At 33.5% G+C, this 19,585-nt stretch overlaps 3 protein-coding genes across 5 annotated transcripts in view; 1 reads left to right on the top strand and 2 right to left on the bottom strand.

Annotated features, from left to right (window-relative positions):
• LOC144836943 (uncharacterized) overlaps positions 1-19,585 on the top strand; it is a 387,722-nt gene that overhangs the window by 364,710 nt on the left and 3,427 nt on the right. For 2 of the 3 annotated variants that reach the window (XM_078691899.1, XM_078691901.1), the window contains exon 1: positions 19,034-19,161. The exons of the other annotated variant lie outside the window; for it this stretch is intronic. The gene's annotated coding sequence lies outside the window, so the exon portion shown is untranslated. Of the gene's footprint in view, positions 1-19,033; positions 19,162-19,585 lie in introns of those variants that run through there. 3 annotated transcript variants of the gene reach the window in all.
• LOC144838560 (uncharacterized) lies at positions 4,048-5,936 on the bottom strand. Its single transcript, XM_078693970.1, has 2 exons — positions 5,769-5,936; positions 4,048-5,049 (listed from the first exon to the last, which is right to left on the bottom strand). Exons 1-2 carry the CDS (start codon positions 5,833-5,835, stop codon positions 4,580-4,582), a joined length of 537 nt encoding a protein of 178 aa, XP_078550096.1. The 5' UTR covers positions 5,836-5,936; the 3' UTR covers positions 4,048-4,579.
• LOC144836938 (uncharacterized) lies at positions 11,716-19,282 on the bottom strand. The gene is made up of 3 exons (XM_078691886.1): positions 19,188-19,282; positions 13,437-13,637; positions 11,716-12,717 (listed from the first exon to the last, which is right to left on the bottom strand). The coding sequence occupies exons 2-3, from the start codon at positions 13,501-13,503 to the stop codon at positions 12,248-12,250; spliced, it is 537 nt and encodes a 178-aa protein (XP_078548012.1). The 5' UTR covers positions 13,504-13,637; positions 19,188-19,282; the 3' UTR covers positions 11,716-12,247.

Raw genomic sequence — 19,585 nt, 5'->3', positions numbered from 1 at the left:
AGACGAACAAAGTTATCGCAATGGGACCATATATTATTTATTTTTACATTAAATGTAGTTTGTGACCTAATTAGATCTACAAAAGGAATGTGGCTTTAAAAAAACTCTGCAGCGGCATTCCCGCATTGAGATTGTCCTCGCGACGGTTCTATTGAGGACCGAAATGAAATGTTGAAAAAGAGCTTTATATTATGAAAAAGTGTTGCTGATTTCTTTTTTTGTTTAACTTGTGTTTGTTGTAGTGTAATACTGTGTGAATACGGTATGTGTAGGCCTATATTGTAAAAGGCCTATGGCCTATTTTGCAGAATATAATACTCAGCACGGGTTCTATCCTGGAAGATCTTGTGTTACACAAGCTTCATCCATATACCACGAATGGTCCAAAATATTAGATGGTACGAACCCACCAGTCGTCGATGCTATATTCCTTGATTGGGAAAAAGCATTTGACCGTGTGAGTCACCCTAAACTATTACGTAAGCTCCACAATTTTGGTCTATGTGGTCCAATTTTGAAATGGATGGGCTCATTTCTTACTGATCGTTGCCAACAGATTGTCCTTAATGGACTGATATCTGACCGTACACAAGTTGTTTCAGGTGTACCTCAAGGGTCGGTACTTGGCCCATTACTTTTCAACTCGTTCGTTTTTTACCTCCCTATGTCGATCACCTCTCAAATTAGACAATATGCCGACGATACGGTGGTGTTCAGGCCAATTAGATGTGAATATGATGCGATATTACTTCAAAAAGATCTAGATAACATCGATGAATGGTGTCAAAATAACATGATGAGACTTAATGCTAAAAAATGCAAAGTTCTCCATATTACTCGCAAACGTAATCCCATTCATGCTCGTTATCATATTCACACTAATGACCTTCAAGCAGTTACCTCCTACAAATATCTTGGTATTCACTTTGAAAGCAATCTCTCTTGGTCAACGCATGTGTCCGCAATTACCACAAAATCTCTCCAAATTGTCGGATTCATAAAGCGTTTTGTGATATTTAACGACCCTGTAATTTTGATGAGGCTTTTTAACGGTTTATGTAGGCCCATACTTGAGTATGCTGCCCCTGTTTGGGTGCCTCATCAAAAACAACATATTACTAGCATAAATAAACCTCTTCGAAGGATCACAAAATTGTGTGCTAAGGGCGATTACGAGCAACGGCTCGAACATTTAAATTTGCCATCTATGGACCAGAGAGTGTGTTTTCTCAGTATACTTTTTATTATGAAATGTATGTATGGTCGAATTGATCTTAATATTCACGATTTTGTTGATTTTAATCCAAGGTATTCCGAATCAGTTATTTTTAAACACAAATATGCCAGAACCAATTCTTTTAAATATTCATTGTACACTAATTTTCCCCGTGTATGGCAAGAGATTCCTAATTATATTAGAGAACATTCTTTATTTAGTTTTAACACATTTGTGACAGCTCTCCGGTCTTATGTCAGGCAACTTTAAACTTTTTATTTTTTTTTTTTATCTTTAAACAATCATTTTTATCTGTACATAATATTTATATATATATATTTTTTAGATTCAATTTTAATGATTGTTCAACTTGATGCCTCGCAATTTTAAAATTTTTATATCTTTGTCTTTTTATGGTTTACTTATATGTTCAAGTGCAGTATATGGAGAGCCATCTCGATAGTGCTTTGCACTCATGGCAATCCTCAGGGTGCTGCACCGCTGTCTTGTTGTCATGTATTTTTGTGCCTGAAAATTGAATAAAATAAAAATAAAATAAAAATACTGTTATTTCGTGGTAGGCCTAGTGATCCAAAGGTAAAGAATAGGAGTGTTGGAGAATAGGGAGATGAAGTTTAGAAATCGAAACGGATATCACTAGACGCTGCAGTGTATGGGCAGAATTGCTTAGTGGAATAATTATGCTCTCAGTGTGCCTTATTTTTTAACATGTTGAAAACAATTTTTATTGCATGCAGTGGTTGCATTTTTCTGCGACGTCTCGCCAGCAATCGTTAGCAAAGCATGTCCTTCCCTGTGACTGCGACGATGAATCGCCAAGTAGCTCGTCGGTCTTCAGTTAATTGATATACTCTATGTTTAGGTATAGATTGTCCAATTAATGTTTTATCTTGTCAGGCCATCTTGGCTTTGGACGTCCTAGTCTCCATAAACCTATAATGGAGGCAGATCAGCACGAAAGCGTTCCAATTCCGTATTTCTCGTCTCAAATTATTAACTGTTATTTATTACGAACACTGTTATTATAACACACGACATATTTCTCACGTAAAGGTGCAACTGGGCAGGAAACAGATAGACCTAAGAGATAATGGCTTAAGCATGGGTGTTTCGAAAATGGTTCAATTACCTGCCTTTAGTCTTATTCATTGGTTTTTGCTAATTTGCATACTTTATAACAGGTGTAGATTTTTCTTTTGTTAAGAAACTATTGTCCAAGTGAAAAGGGAGTTTACTATTCACAACAAACTCCTATCCTTTTATATTAACTACATTTTCCTGTTTGTCACCCTGTATATGGAAAACAATTATCAGATTTATGAATTAATGAAAATAATATATGTAATAGAGTAAAAAGACATTTCATTATTATGCGCTAGCTTTAATTATGTATAATTCGTTTAATATTAGTGTGATAATCCTGTTTGTACCTACCTACTTTGTATGGTGTACTGATTTTGTGTTTTTTATTTATTTTGTTGTTTTATATTTATTTTTGAATAATAATAATGTAGGCCGCGGTAATAAACGTTTATATCTAGGGGTTCTCAATCATGTGCTGTTCCCTTGGGCCATGATAGCCTCTTTAAGAAGTAAAAAATGTTGATAAATCAATCAATAAATTACTGCTAATGGTAATTCTAAAAATAACCAAACTTTCAAAAATCAATATTATGCAATACTAACAATTCCAATTAAATATCTTTATACAGGAATTAAAGTATTGCAATCTTATCGTAATAGCTTTAAGAAGTCTAACTATATTTTAAGTACGACAATTAACATAATTATTCTAATTCTAATTAACATTTTGTTTCTAATTTGGCCCTGAGATAAAATAGACCCTTATGCATTTTAGAAGATGAAATAATTATACAAATAAATGTTAATGAGTTGAATGGTGAGAATATTTCATGATGATTAACTGTCCTATAGCGAGGCAATTAAAGTGGAATAGTCAATTTTCCAACGAATAAAATATTCGCACTATTCAACGAATACAAACATTCATTTTTTGTTTTATGTATACACGTACTAAGAATTATTGTAACAACGCTTTTTGTTAGGCCAGGCCGGCTTTCTGCCTTCCTTCTTACTGTAGCTATACGAACAATTACAAGCGAAAATGATCTATAGACTGACACGACTATCGCATTTTACCATGAAAAAGGCCGGCCTGCGATTTTGTTCGTGTGCAAAGAAAGAGAGAAAATTGTTTTTATAAAAGCTGAACGTGCATTAGAACCATTATTTATCATTATTAAGCTCCGTCTACACTATTAAAACTAGTTTGACAAAAAAGTGTGATGTGCCCAAATATGGTAGTGATATGCATGGTAGTGATATGACATCAACATGGCCACACCACATTTTGTTGTCACATAAAGTTTGATAGTGCAGACAGAGCTTAAGATTCACTACATTTCAATACAGAATGGTCAGGAAATACAGTAGAACCCGTATTAATGGTACACTTTCGGGCCCAAAAAATGTTCCCCTTATGAGTGTTCCCTGAATAGGATTACCCCTATTCACGGGACTCTGACTAAAAAACTGAAATATTCTTCTTAATATTGGTTTTCGCGGGAAAAGCATAAAACAAATATACCAACAATAATAACTGAACTCAAGATTGAGGATTGAAATTTAGTAGGCAACGTTTCAACATCAAAACTGTCAAGCCAGAGAAACTATCATTGTTATTACGGTATCCATGTTTATATAAAATATAACGATATAAATTAATACAATTTGTTGATGTTTTTTCATAAGTGGTTATATTGATTATAAAAAAAAACAGAAGACCATAATGAGTTATATAACATATATTTTATCAATAAAATAATACACATGGAATAAATTATCACCATAGAAAACAGTAACACATGTATTGTTTTGCAGTGTTACAACTTAAGTTATTTATGATACAGGTAGGTCGTATCAATTTTGATGTATGCTCCATCTACGTCGTTTATATAAATATCATTGTTATACGAAAAGACTTAATATTTACTATATAGCCTATAATAAAATAATGTCAATAATAATAAAATTACAATAATTTCATGTATACATTTGTTTATATACACTATGAACATTTAACAAAACCAAACCAATGGATTTTCAAACATTGGGGGGAAAACAGCAACTCGGTTGGTTGATCAACTTGACACGTAAAATAATCAACATACAGTGATCATCGTCTGCCATTTTTTAAAAGTCGGTAGATATTTATTTTCTGTAATAACAAGAGTAGGGACCACTGCAAATAATCAATCATTGTTGTGCTAATCATCAATAATTAAAACTATGATTATTGTTTTGGCAGTCTGAGAATACAGTTTACTTTGTCCTTAATTGTCGTTTGTGCTCTTTCACAAATCGTCTGCACTGTCGTTTGTCCTCTTTGTTTTCCATTCGTTTGCAGGAATCCATCTCATCTGTAAGACTCTGGTGCCACAGACAACATTTTTTTAACATCATTCGAGATGACTTTGAAGGATAACAACTCTCCACCTTTTCAATCAGGTCATGTTGTTCAGTCAGTAGTTTATTGAACTTCTTTCTGCGATGAGCTTTGTCAATTTTTTCCCCCGCTACCAGCATTAGGTCGATGTTACAGAACATAAATTCATCCGCAACATTTTTGCCAACTCTACAGCACTTTTTTAGATTGTATCTTTTACTTTTGGTTTTAGAAACTTCTTCAAATGTATCATGTTCTATTTTATTTAGGATAGCTTCGGCATCGGCCTTTATCAACCTATTGGTCTTGCTATCGTCAAACTCAATTAATTCGTTTACCAGAACTACTGTGAATAATAATAATAATGAATGCAGGATAAATTTTAATGATAGACTTACTACAGTTGGTTATATGATGGTAATTTTCAGTTATTTTAAGAGGGACGGAAAGAAATGTTTGAAATGCAACAATATTTCTAATATAACTTGGTCTTTTTTTCCCTATAGTCATTAATGAATTATAAACCATTTCGAATGTGTAATGTCTTATTGTGTGCAAACAAAGTAAGTAAAGTAAATGTTAGAAAGCGTATGAATATATGAATTAAAATTCTCTGTATCATCAATTCGAACAATGACGACGTCATTACGACATTACGTAATAAAATAATACTAAACGAGGTTCATTATAGCTCATTACGGGGAATATACTAACATTACCAATGCTTCCCTTATTAGTAATTTTTATCTGTATCACTGATGTACTTAGTAGTTATCTTTAATACAGTAGTCTTTAAATAACTGATTTATAGTTTTCAAGAAACAGATTTTAGGCCACTCCATAATTATTACGAAACGTTGTATTTTGGAAAAAAAACTGTTTCTAATCCTAATTATAAAATACTCGACTTACGGATTAAAAGCACAGTATATACTAAAACAATGTTCAGATGTTATAGTAGGAAAATATACTATTAGGCCTAAAATTTTTTAACGGAAAGGTTTAGAAAATATAAAATATTTTATTTTTTCAATATCAATAAGTAGGCCTAGATCTATGACTTACCACTCGAAATAGATGACACGCCAAATGTTAGAACAATCACTATCAGAATTACAGTAGACCTGTTCATCTTCTAAGTTTGTAATAATTATAGTCTAGACGTCCAATTCTTGGTTTCGTGATCTCGTGGCTTGTGTTCGTCCAACTGCGGGTCTTGTTCCTTTATAATACGTGACACATTATAAGTACCACTTTCTATACGTGCTATTATTGAAATAGTAAAATAGAAATCGTAACCGACCAATCAAATGAGCCAGCCAAAAACAAGGGAGTTGTGTAACAATACGGATAAGACAGGTTAACAATAATAAAAAGAACTATGATAGGATTTGTGGTAAACACGTATAGAATAATTACACCTTAATTAAACACACTGATTTTCTGAGTCAATTGATCGTTTTAGTTTGTGTGGGAAACTTGACATGTTATTGACACATCTTGGAAATTAGAAATGTGTGTAACATCTGTTGCATTTCTGTTGCTCTTGTAAAATTACTAGAACAAAACAATTTCGGAGTTTACATTAATGAATTTTGGAACACATTAAATAACATTTCTAAATATCATATATCTTTTAAATGAGAGTATTCGAATGGGCTTATGCTAGAACAATTTATATTTGTTTAATTTTTCACATAGCAATCTGAAATTGCAAGACAAGTCAAAGGCGCCAATCAATCAATATATTATATTTAGCCTAATTCTGGATATTAAAAACGTTAAGGAATGGCTATTTTTGTAAGAAACCTCTTACAATCAACTAAGCTAGACTTTAAATTCGAAATCAGTACCTATTTTTAATTGGTCTTGAAATCACATGTTGATCACTATACAATCTGTTACTGTCAGTTACATAATAATCATGCCAACACATAGAAACCAGTTGTGTTAATAATTTAATGCGATTCTTTGAGAACTTAATTCATTAAATCGGATAGATCTCACTCCACCCTAAGTCCATGCTAACGTTTGTTTTGAATTTCAATAGGGCTAGCCTATCATCTGGACACACCCACCATAAAAAACCCTTCTTTCTTACAAAAACGTTTACTTACACACATTTAGCTTACTAAAATGCAGACCTATTTTTAGCTAATATTTTAATAAAGATAACAAATCATTTTGTTTTATTTTTCAGATTTTGATATAACAATTTAAAATCATTGTCGGATATTAGTTATTATTAATAAGAAAGGTTTTACTTATTGTATCCACGTGTCCATTCTTGCGTAACATTATCTAATAATTAGTTACAGTCCGCACTCGGCGGATAACTCCTTGTGACTTTAACTGTCCTGTTTCTTTTTTTCTCTTTTCTTTAGTATATTCTTTCTGTAATCTTCGTGTATCGCGTATTTCTAAAATCTGTAAACATAACTTTTTCAAGATATAGACATTTACGTGAAGTTGTGCACCTCCTATTGAAATGACGTCAGAGTTGCGCAACATGACTTACGCGAGATTTTATGAATTGTTATGATTGATCATAGCATAAAAACTAAAGTATTTTTTTATTGATACTTGGTAAGGTATAATTTTTATCAGAGGCCAACTTTTTGTAAAATAAAAATAACGTGTTTTACAAAAAAGTAAAGCGTGCACGCGCATTTAAAATTTGAAAATGCGCAAAATTAATTTTTCACTAATTGTTCATTAATAATTCACTTTCTATATATTACGCATGTAAAAAATTCACACGCACGCGCACCTTTTATGCATACGGAATGTAAAAAACATGTTTTTTCACTTAGATTATATTTTTCCAGCCTTTCCTAGTTATTTGAAAAAATATTTAAATCATGCCTTACGAACACGTTGAATTAGACAATTTGCTCGCGTTTTAGTTGAGAAACTCATGCCTATTTTTAATCTATTATAGCTCCTCAGGATAAAGGTGACCCCCAATTTTAAAAACTTATTATGCAAGCAGATAAGTTGTAGAAATGAATTCATGCAACATTGTTACCTCTCGGATGTTATGACGTCGAATATAAAATATAGGATGTTTGTCTCTTTCGTCATAACTGCTTATCTCGCTTATTAGCTGTCGAATTGTAGATATGAATTCGTGTAAAAATTTGTCATCGGATGTTGTGACGTCATTATATGGCCGTTGAAGCAAAAAGGTCGAATTTTCATCTTTTGCGTCACAATTAAAAGAGCGCGCTCTACGTATTCGAATCTCTTCAACATGTTAATTTGTTGTTTACCAGAGAGGTATATAAAATCTTTGGTTGTTACTCAGACAATTTTCGTCCGAAATTGCTATCGTTGTGTTACATTTTTATGACGTCATCAAGTTAAAAATTGGAATATGGGCGTTTCTCGTAATTTCACCTATGCTATGTATCACCCTAAACTATTACGTAAGCTCCACAATTTTGGTCTATGTGGTCCAATTTTGAAATGGATGGGCTCATTTCTTACTGATCGTTGCCAACAGATTGTCCTTAATGGACTGATATCTGACCGTACACAAGTTGTTTCAGGTGTACCTCAAGGGTCGGTACTTGGCCCATTACTTTTCAACTCGTTCGTTTTTTACCTCCCTATGTCGATCACCTCTCAAATTAGACAATATGCCGACGATACGGTGGTGTTCAGGCCAATTAGATGTGAATATGATGCGATATTACTTCAAAAAGATCTAGATAACATCGATGAATGGTGTCAAAATAACATGATGAGACTTAATGCTAAAAAATGCAAAGTTCTCCATATTACTCGCAAACGTAATCCCATTCATGCTCGTTATCATATTCACACTAATGACCTTCAAGCAGTTACCTCCTACAAATATCTTGGTATTCACTTTGAAAGCAATCTCTCTTGGTCAACGCATGTGTCCGCAATTACCACAAAATCTCTCCAAATTGTCGGATTCATAAAGCGTTTTGTGATATTTAACGACCCTGTAATTTTGATGAGGCTTTTTAACGGTTTATGTAGGCCCATACTTGAGTATGCTGCCCCTGTTTGGGTGCCTCATCAAAAACAACATATTACTAGCATAAATAAACCTCTTCGAAGGATCACAAAATTGTGTGCTAAGGGCGATTACGAGCAACGGCTCGAACATTTAAATTTGCCATCTATGGACCAGAGAGTGTGTTTTCTCAGTATACTTTTTATTATGAAATGTATGTATGGTCGAATTGATCTTAATATTCACGATTTTGTTGATTTTAATCCAAGGTATTCCGAATCAGTTATTTTTAAACACAAATATGCCAGAACCAATTCTTTTAAATATTCATTGTACACTAATTTTCCCCGTGTATGGCAAGAGATTCCTAATTATATTAGAGAACATTCTTTATTTAGTTTTAACACATTTGTGACAGCTCTCCGGTCTTATGTCAGGCAACTTTAAACTTTTTATTTTTTTTTTTTATCTTTAAACAATCATTTTTATCTGTACATAATATTTATATATATATATTTTTTAGATTCAATTTTAATGATTGTTCAACTTGATGCCTCGCAATTTTAAAATTTTTATATCTTTGTCTTTTTATGGTTTACTTATATGTTCAAGTGCAGTATATGGAGAGCCATCTCGATAGTGCTTTGCACTCATGGCAATCCTCAGGGTGCTGCACCGCTGTCTTGTTGTCATGTATTTTTGTGCCTGAAAATTGAATAAAATAAAAATAAAATAAAAATACTGTTATTTCGTGGTAGGCCTAGTGATCCAAAGGTAAAGAATAGGAGTGTTGGAGAATAGGGAGATGAAGTTTAGAAATCGAAACGGATATCACTAGACGCTGCAGTGTATGGGCAGAATTGCTTAGTGGAATAATTATGCTCTCAGTGTGCCTTATTTTTTAACATGTTGAAAACAATTTTTATTGCATGCAGTGGTTGCATTTTTCTGCGACGTCTCGCCAGCAATCGTTAGCAAAGCATGTCCTTCCCTGTGACTGCGACGATGAATCGCCAAGTAGCTCGTCGGTCTTCAGTTAATTGATATACTCTATGTTTAGGTATAGATTGTCCAATTAATGTTTTATCTTGTCAGGCCATCTTGGCTTTGGACGTCCTAGTCTCCATAAACCTATAATGGAGGCAGATCAGCACGAAAGCGTTCCAATTCCGTATTTCTCGTCTCAAATTATTAAGAGGCTAATCAATATCTTCCGAGTCGTTACGAACACTGTTATTATAACACACGACATATTTCTCACGTAAAGGTGCAACTGGGCAGGAAACAGATAGACCTAAGAGATAATGGCTTAAGCATGGGTGTTTCGAAAATGGTTCAATTACCTGCCTTTAGTCTTATTCATTGGTTTTTGCTAATTTGCATACTTTATAACAGGTGTAGATTTTTCTTTTGTTAAGAAACTATTGTCCAAGTGAAAAGGGAGTTTACTATTCACAACAAACTCCTATCCTTTTATATTAACTACATTTTCCTGTTTGTCACCCTGTATATGGAAAACAATTATCAGATTTATGAATTAATGAAAATAATATATGTAATAGAGTAAAAAGACATTTCATTATTATGCGCTAGCTTTAATTATGTATAATTCGTTTAATATTAGTGTGATAATCCTGTTTGTACCTACCTACTTTGTATGGTGTACTGATTTTGTGTTTTTTATTTATTTTGTTGTTTTATATTTATTTTTGAATAATAATAATGTAGGCCGCGGTAATAAACGTTTATATCTAGGGGTTCTCAATCATGTGCTGTTCCCTTGGGCCATGATAGCCTCTTTAAGAAGTAAAAAATGTTGATAAATCAATCAATAAATTACTGCTAATGGTAATTCTAAAAATAACCAAACTTTCAAAAATCAATATTATGCAATACTAACAATTCCAATTAAATATCTTTATACAGGAATTAAAGTATTGCAATCTTATCGTAATAGCTTTAAGAAGTCTAACTATATTTTAAGTACGACAATTAACATAATTATTCTAATTCTAATTAACATTTTGTTTCTAATTTGGCCCTGAGATAAAATAGACCCTTATGCATTTTAGAAGATGAAATAATTATACAAATAAATGTTAATGAGTTGAATGGTGAGAATATTTCATGATGATTAACTGTCCTATAGCGAGGCAATTAAAGTGGAATAGTCAATTTTCCAACGAATAAAATATTCGCACTATTCAACGAATACAAACATTCATTTTTTGTTTTATGTATACACGTACTAAGAATTATTGTAACAACGCTTTTTGTTAGGCCAGGCCGGCTTTCTGCCTTCCTTCTTACTGTAGCTATACGAACAATTACAAGCGAAAATGATCTATAGACTGACACGACTATCGCATTTTACCATGAAAAAGGGCGGCCTGCGATTTTGTTCGTGTGCAAAGAAAGAGAGAAAATTGTTTTTATAAAAGCTGAACGTGCATTAGAACCATTATTTATCATTATTAAGCTCCGTCTACACTATTAAAACTAGTTTGACAAAAAAGTGTGATGTGCCCAAATATGGTAGTGATATGCATGGTAGTGATATGACATCAACATGGCCACACCACATTTTGTTGTCACATAAAGTTTGATAGTGCAGACAGAGCTTAAGATTCACTACATTTCAATACAGAATGGTCAGGAAATACAGTAGAACCCGTATTAATGGTACACCTTCGGGCCCAAAAAATGTTCCCCTTATGAGTGTTCCCTGAATAGGATTACCCCTATTCACGGGACTCTGACTAAAAAACTGAAATATTCTTCTTAATATTGGTTTTCGCGGGAAAAGCATAAAACAAATATACCAACAATAATAACTGAACTCAAGATTGAGGATTGAAATTTAGTAGGCAACGTTTCAACATCAAAACTGTCAAGCCAGAGAAACTATCATTGTTATTACGGTATCCATGTTTATATAAAATATAACGATATAAATTAATACAATTTGTTGATGTTTTTTCATAAGTGGTTATATTGATTATAAAAAAAAACAGAAGACCATAATGAGTTATATAACATATATTTTATCAATAAAATAATACACATGGAATAAATTATCACCATAGAAAACAGTAACACATGTATTGTTTTGCAGTGTTACAACTTAAGTTATTTATGATACAGGTAGGTCGTATCAATTTTGATGTATGCTCCATCTACGTCGTTTATATAAATATCATTGTTATACGAAAAGACTTAATATTTACTATATAGCCTATAATAAAATAATGTCAATAATAATAAAATTACAATAATTTCATGTATACATTTGTTTATATACACTATGAACATTTAACAAAACCAAACCAATGGATTTTCAAACATTGGGGGGAAAACAGCAACTCGGTTGGTTGATCAACTTGACACGTAAAATAATCAACATACAGTGATCATCGTCTGCCATTTTTTAAAAGTCGGTAGATATTTATTTTCTGTAATAACAAGAGTAGGGACCACTGCAAATAATCAATCATTGTTGTGCTAATCATCAATAATTAAAACTATGATTATTGTTTTGGCAGTCTGAGAATACAGTTTACTTTGTCCTTAATTGTCGTTTGTGCTCTTTCACAAATCGTCTGCACTGTCGTTTGTCCTCTTTGTTTTCCATTCGTTTGCAGGAATCCATCTCATCTGTAAGACTCTGGTGCCACAGACAACATTTTTTTAACATCATTCGAGATGACTTTGAAGGATAACAACTCTCCACCTTTTCAATCAGGTCATGTTGTTCAGTCAGTAGTTTATTGAACTTCTTTCTGCGATGAGCTTTGTCAATTTTTTCCCCCGCTACCAGCATTAGGTCGATGTTACAGAACATAAATTCATCCGCAACATTTTTGCCAACTCTACAGCACTTTTTTAGATTGTATCTTTTACTTTTGGTTTTAGAAACTTCTTCAAATGTATCATGTTCTATTTTATTTAGGATAGCTTCGGCATCGGCCTTTATCAACCTATTGGTCTTGCTATCGTCAAACTCAATTAATTCGTTTACCAGAACTACTGTGAATAATAATAATAATGAATGCAGGATAAATTTTAATGATAGACTTACTACAGTTGGTTATATGATGGTAATTTTCAGTTATTTTAAGAGGGACGGAAAGAAATGTTTGAAATGCAACAATATTTCTAATATAACTTGGTCTTTTTTTCCCTATAGTCATTAATGAATTATAAACCATTTCGAATGTGTAATGTCTTATTTTGTGCAAACAAAGTAAGTAAAGTAAATGTTAGAAAGCGTATGAATATATGAATTAAAATTCTCTGTATCATCAATTCGAACAATGACGACGTCATTACGACATTACGTAATAAAATAATACTAAACGAGGTTCATTATAGCTCATTACGGGGAATATACTAACATTACCAATGCTTCCCTTATTAGTAATTTTTATCTGTATCACTGATGTACTTAGTAGTTATCTTTAATACAGTAGTCTTTAAATAACTGATTTATAGTTTTCAAGAAACAGATTTTAGGCCACTCCATAATTATTACGAAACGTTGTATTTTGGAAAAAAAACTGTTTCTAATCCTAATTATAAAATACTCGACTTACGGATTAAAAGCACAGTATATACTAAAACAATGTTCAGATGTTATAGTAGGAAAATATACTATTAGGCCTAAAATTTTTTAACGGAAAGGTTTAGAAAATATAAAATATTTTATTTTTTCAATATCAATAAGTAGGCCTAGATCTATGACTTACCACTCGAAATAGATGACACGCCAAATGTTAGAACAATCACTATCAGAATTACAGTAGACCTGTTCATCTTCTAAGTTTGTAATAATTATAGTCTAGACGTCCAATTCTTGGTTTCGTGATCTCGTGGCTTGTGTTCGTCCAACTGCGGGTCTTGTTCCTTTATAATACGTGACACATTATAAGTACCACTTTCTATACGTGCTATTATTGAAATAGTAAAATAGAAATCGTAACCGACCAATCAAATGAGCCAGCCAAAAACAAGGGAGTTGTGTAACAATACGGATAAGACAGGTTAACAATAATAAAAAGAACTATGATAGGATTTGTGGTAAACACGTATAGAATAATTACACCTTAATTAAACACACTGATTTTCTGAGTCAATTGATCGTTTTAGTTTGTGTGGGAAACTTGACATGTTATTGACACATCTTGGAAATTAGAAATGTGTGTAACATCTGTTGCATTTCTGTTGCTCTTGTAAAATTACTAGAACAAAACAATTTCGGAGTTTACATTAATGAATTTTGGAACACATTAAATAACATTTCTAAATATCATATATCTTTTAAATGAGAGTATTCGAATGGGCTTATGCTAGAACAATTTATATTTGTTTAATTTTTCACAAAGCAATCTGAAATTGCAAGACAAGTCAAAGGCGCCAATCAATCAATATATTATATTTAGCCTAATTCTGGATATTAAAAACGTTAAGGAATGGCTATTTTTGTAAGAAACCTCTTACAATCAACTAAGCTAGACTTTAAATTCGAAATCAGTACCTATTTTTAATTGGTCTTGAAATCACATGTTGATCACTATACAATCTGTTACTGTCAGTTACATAATAATCATGCCAACACATAGAAACCAGTTGTGTTAATAATTTAATGCGATTCTTTGAGAACTTAATTCATTAAATCGGATAGATCTCACTCCACCCTAAGTCCATGCTAACGTTTGTTTTGAATTTCAATAGGGCTAGCCTATCATCTGGACACACCCACCATAAAAAACCCTTCTTTCTTACAAAAACGTTTACTTACACACATTTAGCTTACTAAAATGCAGACCTATTTTTAGCTAATATTTTAATAAAGATAACAAATCATTTTGTTTTATTTTTCAGATTTTGATATAACAATTTAAAATCATTGTCGGATATTAGTTATTATTAATAAGAAAGGTTTTACTTATTGTATCCACGTGTCCATTCTTGCGTAACATTATCTAATAATTAGTTACAGTCCGCACTCGGCGGATAACTCCTTGTGACTTTAACTGTCCTGTTTCTTTTTTTCTCTTTTCTTTAGTATATTCTTTCTGTAATCTTCGTGTATCGCGTATTTCTAAAATCTGTAAACATAACTTTTTCAAGATATAGACATTTACGTGAAGTTGTGCACCTCCTATTGAAATGACGTCAGAGTTGCGCAACATGACTTACGCGAGATTTTATGAATTGTTATGATTGATCATAGCATAAAAACTAAAGTATTTTTTTATTGATACTTGGTAAGGTATAATTTTTATCAGAGGCCAACTTTTTGTAAAATAAAAATAACGTGTTTTACAAAAAAGTAAAGCGTGCACGCGCATTTAAAATTTGAAAATGCGCAAAATTAATTTTTCACTAATTGTTCATTAATAATTCACTTTCTATATATTACGCATGTAAAAAATTCACACGCACGCGCACCTTTTATGCATACGGAATGTAAAAAACATGTTTTTTCACTTAGATTATATTTTTCCAGCCTTTCCTAGTTATTTGAAAAAATATTTAAATCATGCCTTACGAACACGTTGAATTAGACAATTTGCTCGCGTTTTAGTTGAGAAACTCATGCCTATTTTTAATCTATTATAGCTCCTCAGGAAAAAGGTGACCCCCAATTTTAAAAACTTATTATGCAAGCAGATAAGTTGTAGAAATGAATTCATGCAACATTGTTACCTCTCGGATGTTATGACGTCGAATATAAAATATAGGATGTTTGTCTCTTTCGTCATAACTGCTTATCTCGCTTATTAGCTGTCGAATTGTAGATATGAATTCGTGTAAAAATTTGTCATCGGATGTTGTGACGTCATTATATGGCCGTTGAAGCAAAAAGGTCGAATTTTCATCTTTTGCGTCACAATTAAAAGAGCGCGCTCTACGTATTCGAATCTCTTCAACATGTTAATTTGTTGTTTACCAGAGAGGTATATAAAATCTTTGGTTGTTACTCAGACAATTTTCGTCCGAAATTGCTATCGTTGTGTTACATTTTTATGACGTCATCAAGTTAAAAATTGGAATATGGGCGTTTCTCGTAATTTCACCTATGCTATGTAGTATGTATACAGTATCTATATAAGTGAGATAGTTTGTACGTTTGTCTGTCTGTCTGTCTGTCTGTCTGTTTGTTCGTTGTACAAATCTTTGTTATCTATATTATAAGTGAGAGAGTTTGTACGTTTGTCTGTCTGTTTGTTCGTTATACAAATTGTTGTTACTGCACGTAACCTTACATGGGGTATCAAAATGACCGCAATTGTACCAGAAATGTTCTAAACTATATTTGAACATCATCCGACATCCAGGATCCAAATTAGGGGCCAAAATGTGGTCAAAATGGCCCACTTTTCCCCACTGTCGATGTTTGTTCGTTATACAAATTTCTGTTTCTGCGCGTAACCATACATATAGGGTATCAAAATGATCGCAATTGTACCGGGAATGTTTTAAACTACATTTCAAAACGGAGATGGTGGGAGGTGGGAGAGTGGGGTTGGGAGATAGGGTGTGGGAGTTGGGGTTCAGGGGATAGTGGGAATTTTGCTTAGGCTGGGTTGTAGGCTATCAAATTGACCAGAATTGTGGATGGAAAATGTTAAAGTATTTTAATTATCCCTGGGAAGGGGATGGGAGTTTGGGGTGGGGATGTAGGCATATCACCATGACCGAAACTGTATTTGAAATGTTTTAAACTACATTTGAAAACTGCCACTGAGGGATTATGGGTTGGGAGTGATGGCTAACAATAACATAATTTGTACTGGAACCGTCTTAAACACATCACCCAGTGTATCTGGGGTGTGTTTGGAGGAGGAGGAGGAGCGAAAATACTGGCATAATGAAGTAGCCTATATGATTGGAATTGTACTAAGAAAAGTTACTGAACTGTCCAAGGGAGGAGTTAAGGTTTGTGGATTGTGGCTGGGATGGTGAGAAGAGAAAGAAGGCTGGGGGACCGCAGTATCTAAATTTTAATTATCAGCCAATATGACACCTATTCATTTACACAGTTTACAACGTACTTAAACCATTATTAGGCCTATCATAGCTAGGTTGAATCGAATTTGTCTTCACTGGGAAGAATTTGTTTTTAAAAAAAATGGGGGGGGGGGGGGGTGTTGTTGGTGAGTATAGAGAGATACTGGCGTCGTTAGTACTGAGAAGGCTTAAAACTAATTTTGAAACCTGCTCTGGGGCAGGTATATTGCTAGTATAATATATACTGTAATAGGCCTACTCAGACACAAAACAGATATTTTATTTTCATCAGGTCATAATGGCATGCATCTTTTTCTGTGCGCAATATCGTATGTGTGCACGTGGCGTTTGTCGTGCGGATAACTAACTCGTCAAAGTGACGAGTTCAAATCTAGTCATATTGTCCCCCATAAATATGAAAAGTAAAGATTATTAAATCTAGACTTTTCAGGCCATTTTGTAGTTTTAATAGGGCCTAAAGTTAATCACTTCCAAAGAAAAAAAGAATCAAATCATTCACTTATAAAAAGACAAAATAAATTCACTCTATTGCTTTAAATTACAGTTTTTCATGTAAATAATTTTTATTTTCTCATATATAGATTTTTGTAGTGAATACCATGGATTAAAGAATAGAAGGATATGCATCGACGTGAGATCAAGGGTTCCTTGACTCTCGCCGACAGACCGCGGACCGCCCACAATGTTATCAGTTTAATTAACCGCATGGTAAGAACGAAACGGTCGCGTGCCTAATATATTGTTTACTGCACATGTGCAACGACATTTAAACATGTTGGCTACGCTTCTTTCGCGCGTTCTTTGGTGGCATGATGTTTTAGCGCTAGCAACAACGGCGACGAACAATTTATACGACGACGAATTTAGTTATAACCTTTCTGATGAGGAATTGTAAATGCTATAATTGTAATTAGTATAGGTTTCTGCCGCGATTGATCTACGCTAATGTTTTTATGACATTAAAGTAGCATTTTATGACCTGTAGTAGCCCTACATCTGAGACAATAACTATTTGTTGTCTCAGCCTAGCCCTACATGTAAAATTACAAAATCAGCAAGGATACTAGGCCTAGGCCTTTTCTTCTAGGCTTACTAGTAAACCATATGATTTGCCGACATTGATACTGCCTAGGTAGGCCTAGGCTAATCTTAAGTGTAGTAGATACAACGTGTAATCATGATCTATATACTCACCGTTTTCTTACTTCTTGTGTGAATAATAATAGGTACTTCGTTTGTTCGTGATTAAGTTTGCCCTGCGTGTACTTTTCAAAACGACCGCTAGGTAACGAATCGCAACTATACATAGCCAGCCAATCCCGGATCAGGGATCGCTGTTTTCATTCAATTAGACTCGGTGATTGGATGTGATGTGGATGACATAACCACTAGCCAATCACCAGGCACTACAATTTAAATATAATCACATCGATAATTAAGGAGATTTATGAAGAAACCACTGCTTAGCCATATATTAAAAACACGATTGTTGTATGGGTGAACACCGGCCACGCTAACAACATACATGGTCAAATGCATAATTTAATATTCTATAGATTAACGCAATTTTTAATGACAGAAGATGGCAGGCAAATAATGATAATTCAAATATAAAAATTGCATATTTTATTAATATTACCAACTACTTAAAATTACCAGTCGTAAGAAAGTGAACTTTTCGTAGTCCGATTGTGATGAAACTAAAACAGAATTATTCAGCAATATATTTTTGTTGTCAATTAATCATCGACGCAGACATGTCAATAGAACATTCAGACTGCGCATACGATTTCTACATGGTTACGTTTTGGTCTCAAAAAATGTAACAGTTGATTCGCAGCGTTTTACAGAGGGCCGCGGTTAGAGACACGGAGTTCAATGAGCATGTTTGTTTGATTGGCAGCAGTGCTTTAGTATAGGCAAGCGCGTTGTAAAATCGTTTGATGTCACCGTCGATGCATATCCTTCTATTCTTTAATCCATGTGAATACTAACTATTAGGTGACATTTAAATGGGCTATTCAACAAAAAAATGCTTTCTAGGGACAATAATCTTTAAGTAGTGTAGCATACAGATATGGGTGTCCTTATTGTTGGAAATAATATAAAACATTATAACAAATGTAATCTATATCAATAAACACTATTTAAAAAACATCTGCACATTTTTGTGTACTAGAAATTAATGTGCTGCTGCGGTTGAATTTCCTTGGTGGGTTTTCCCCAAATTGTGAAAACGCCACCATCATGAGCCGTAAAGTGACGACAACTCGTCCAATTATCACGTGAAATCAAGTTAGTAGTTTTACACAGTGTACTGTACTTTTTTCGTGAAAGAGGGAGAGCCTGTTTCTTTAATCCTAGCCTAGGCTAGGCCTATTAGTATTAATACGGTGTGCAGGATTCCGGCAGAATGAACGCTTAGGCTAAGAAAGAGTAAGACTAAGAGTAAGAGTACTTACTAGCTAGGTCAGGGCAGGGCCTCTGTGTAGTAGAATTAGGCTAGGCCCGGGCCGGCCTAGCTTCAACAACGAGGGCCAGGCCTATTAGAGACTAGCCTAGAGTACTTAATAGGCCTAGGCCCTACCATATAATATAGGCTACTAGATTACTAATACTAGCTAGGCTAGGCCACCACACTCACTACACTGACATGCCCAGTAATTCCATTCCACTCACTGGAAGATTGTCTGTTGCTGCTGCTGGTACACTGATCAATAATAGCGGTTGATATACTGTATAAACAATTGGCTGGGTTAGAATAGATACTAGATAGATCCAAGGCCACATTTAAGGAGGTGTACTTACTAACTATACTACTACAGGCGTTTTCTTTTGAGGTGAGCCAGTGCGATCACTC

The sequence above is a fragment of the Antedon bifida genome, chromosome 3, assembly GCF_963402885.1.
Source record: "Antedon bifida chromosome 3, ecAntBifi1.1, whole genome shotgun sequence".
NCBI classification, from domain to species: Eukaryota; Metazoa; Echinodermata; class Crinoidea; order Comatulida; family Antedonidae; genus Antedon; species Antedon bifida.
This window is presented reverse-complemented; position numbering and strand designations above follow the sequence as displayed.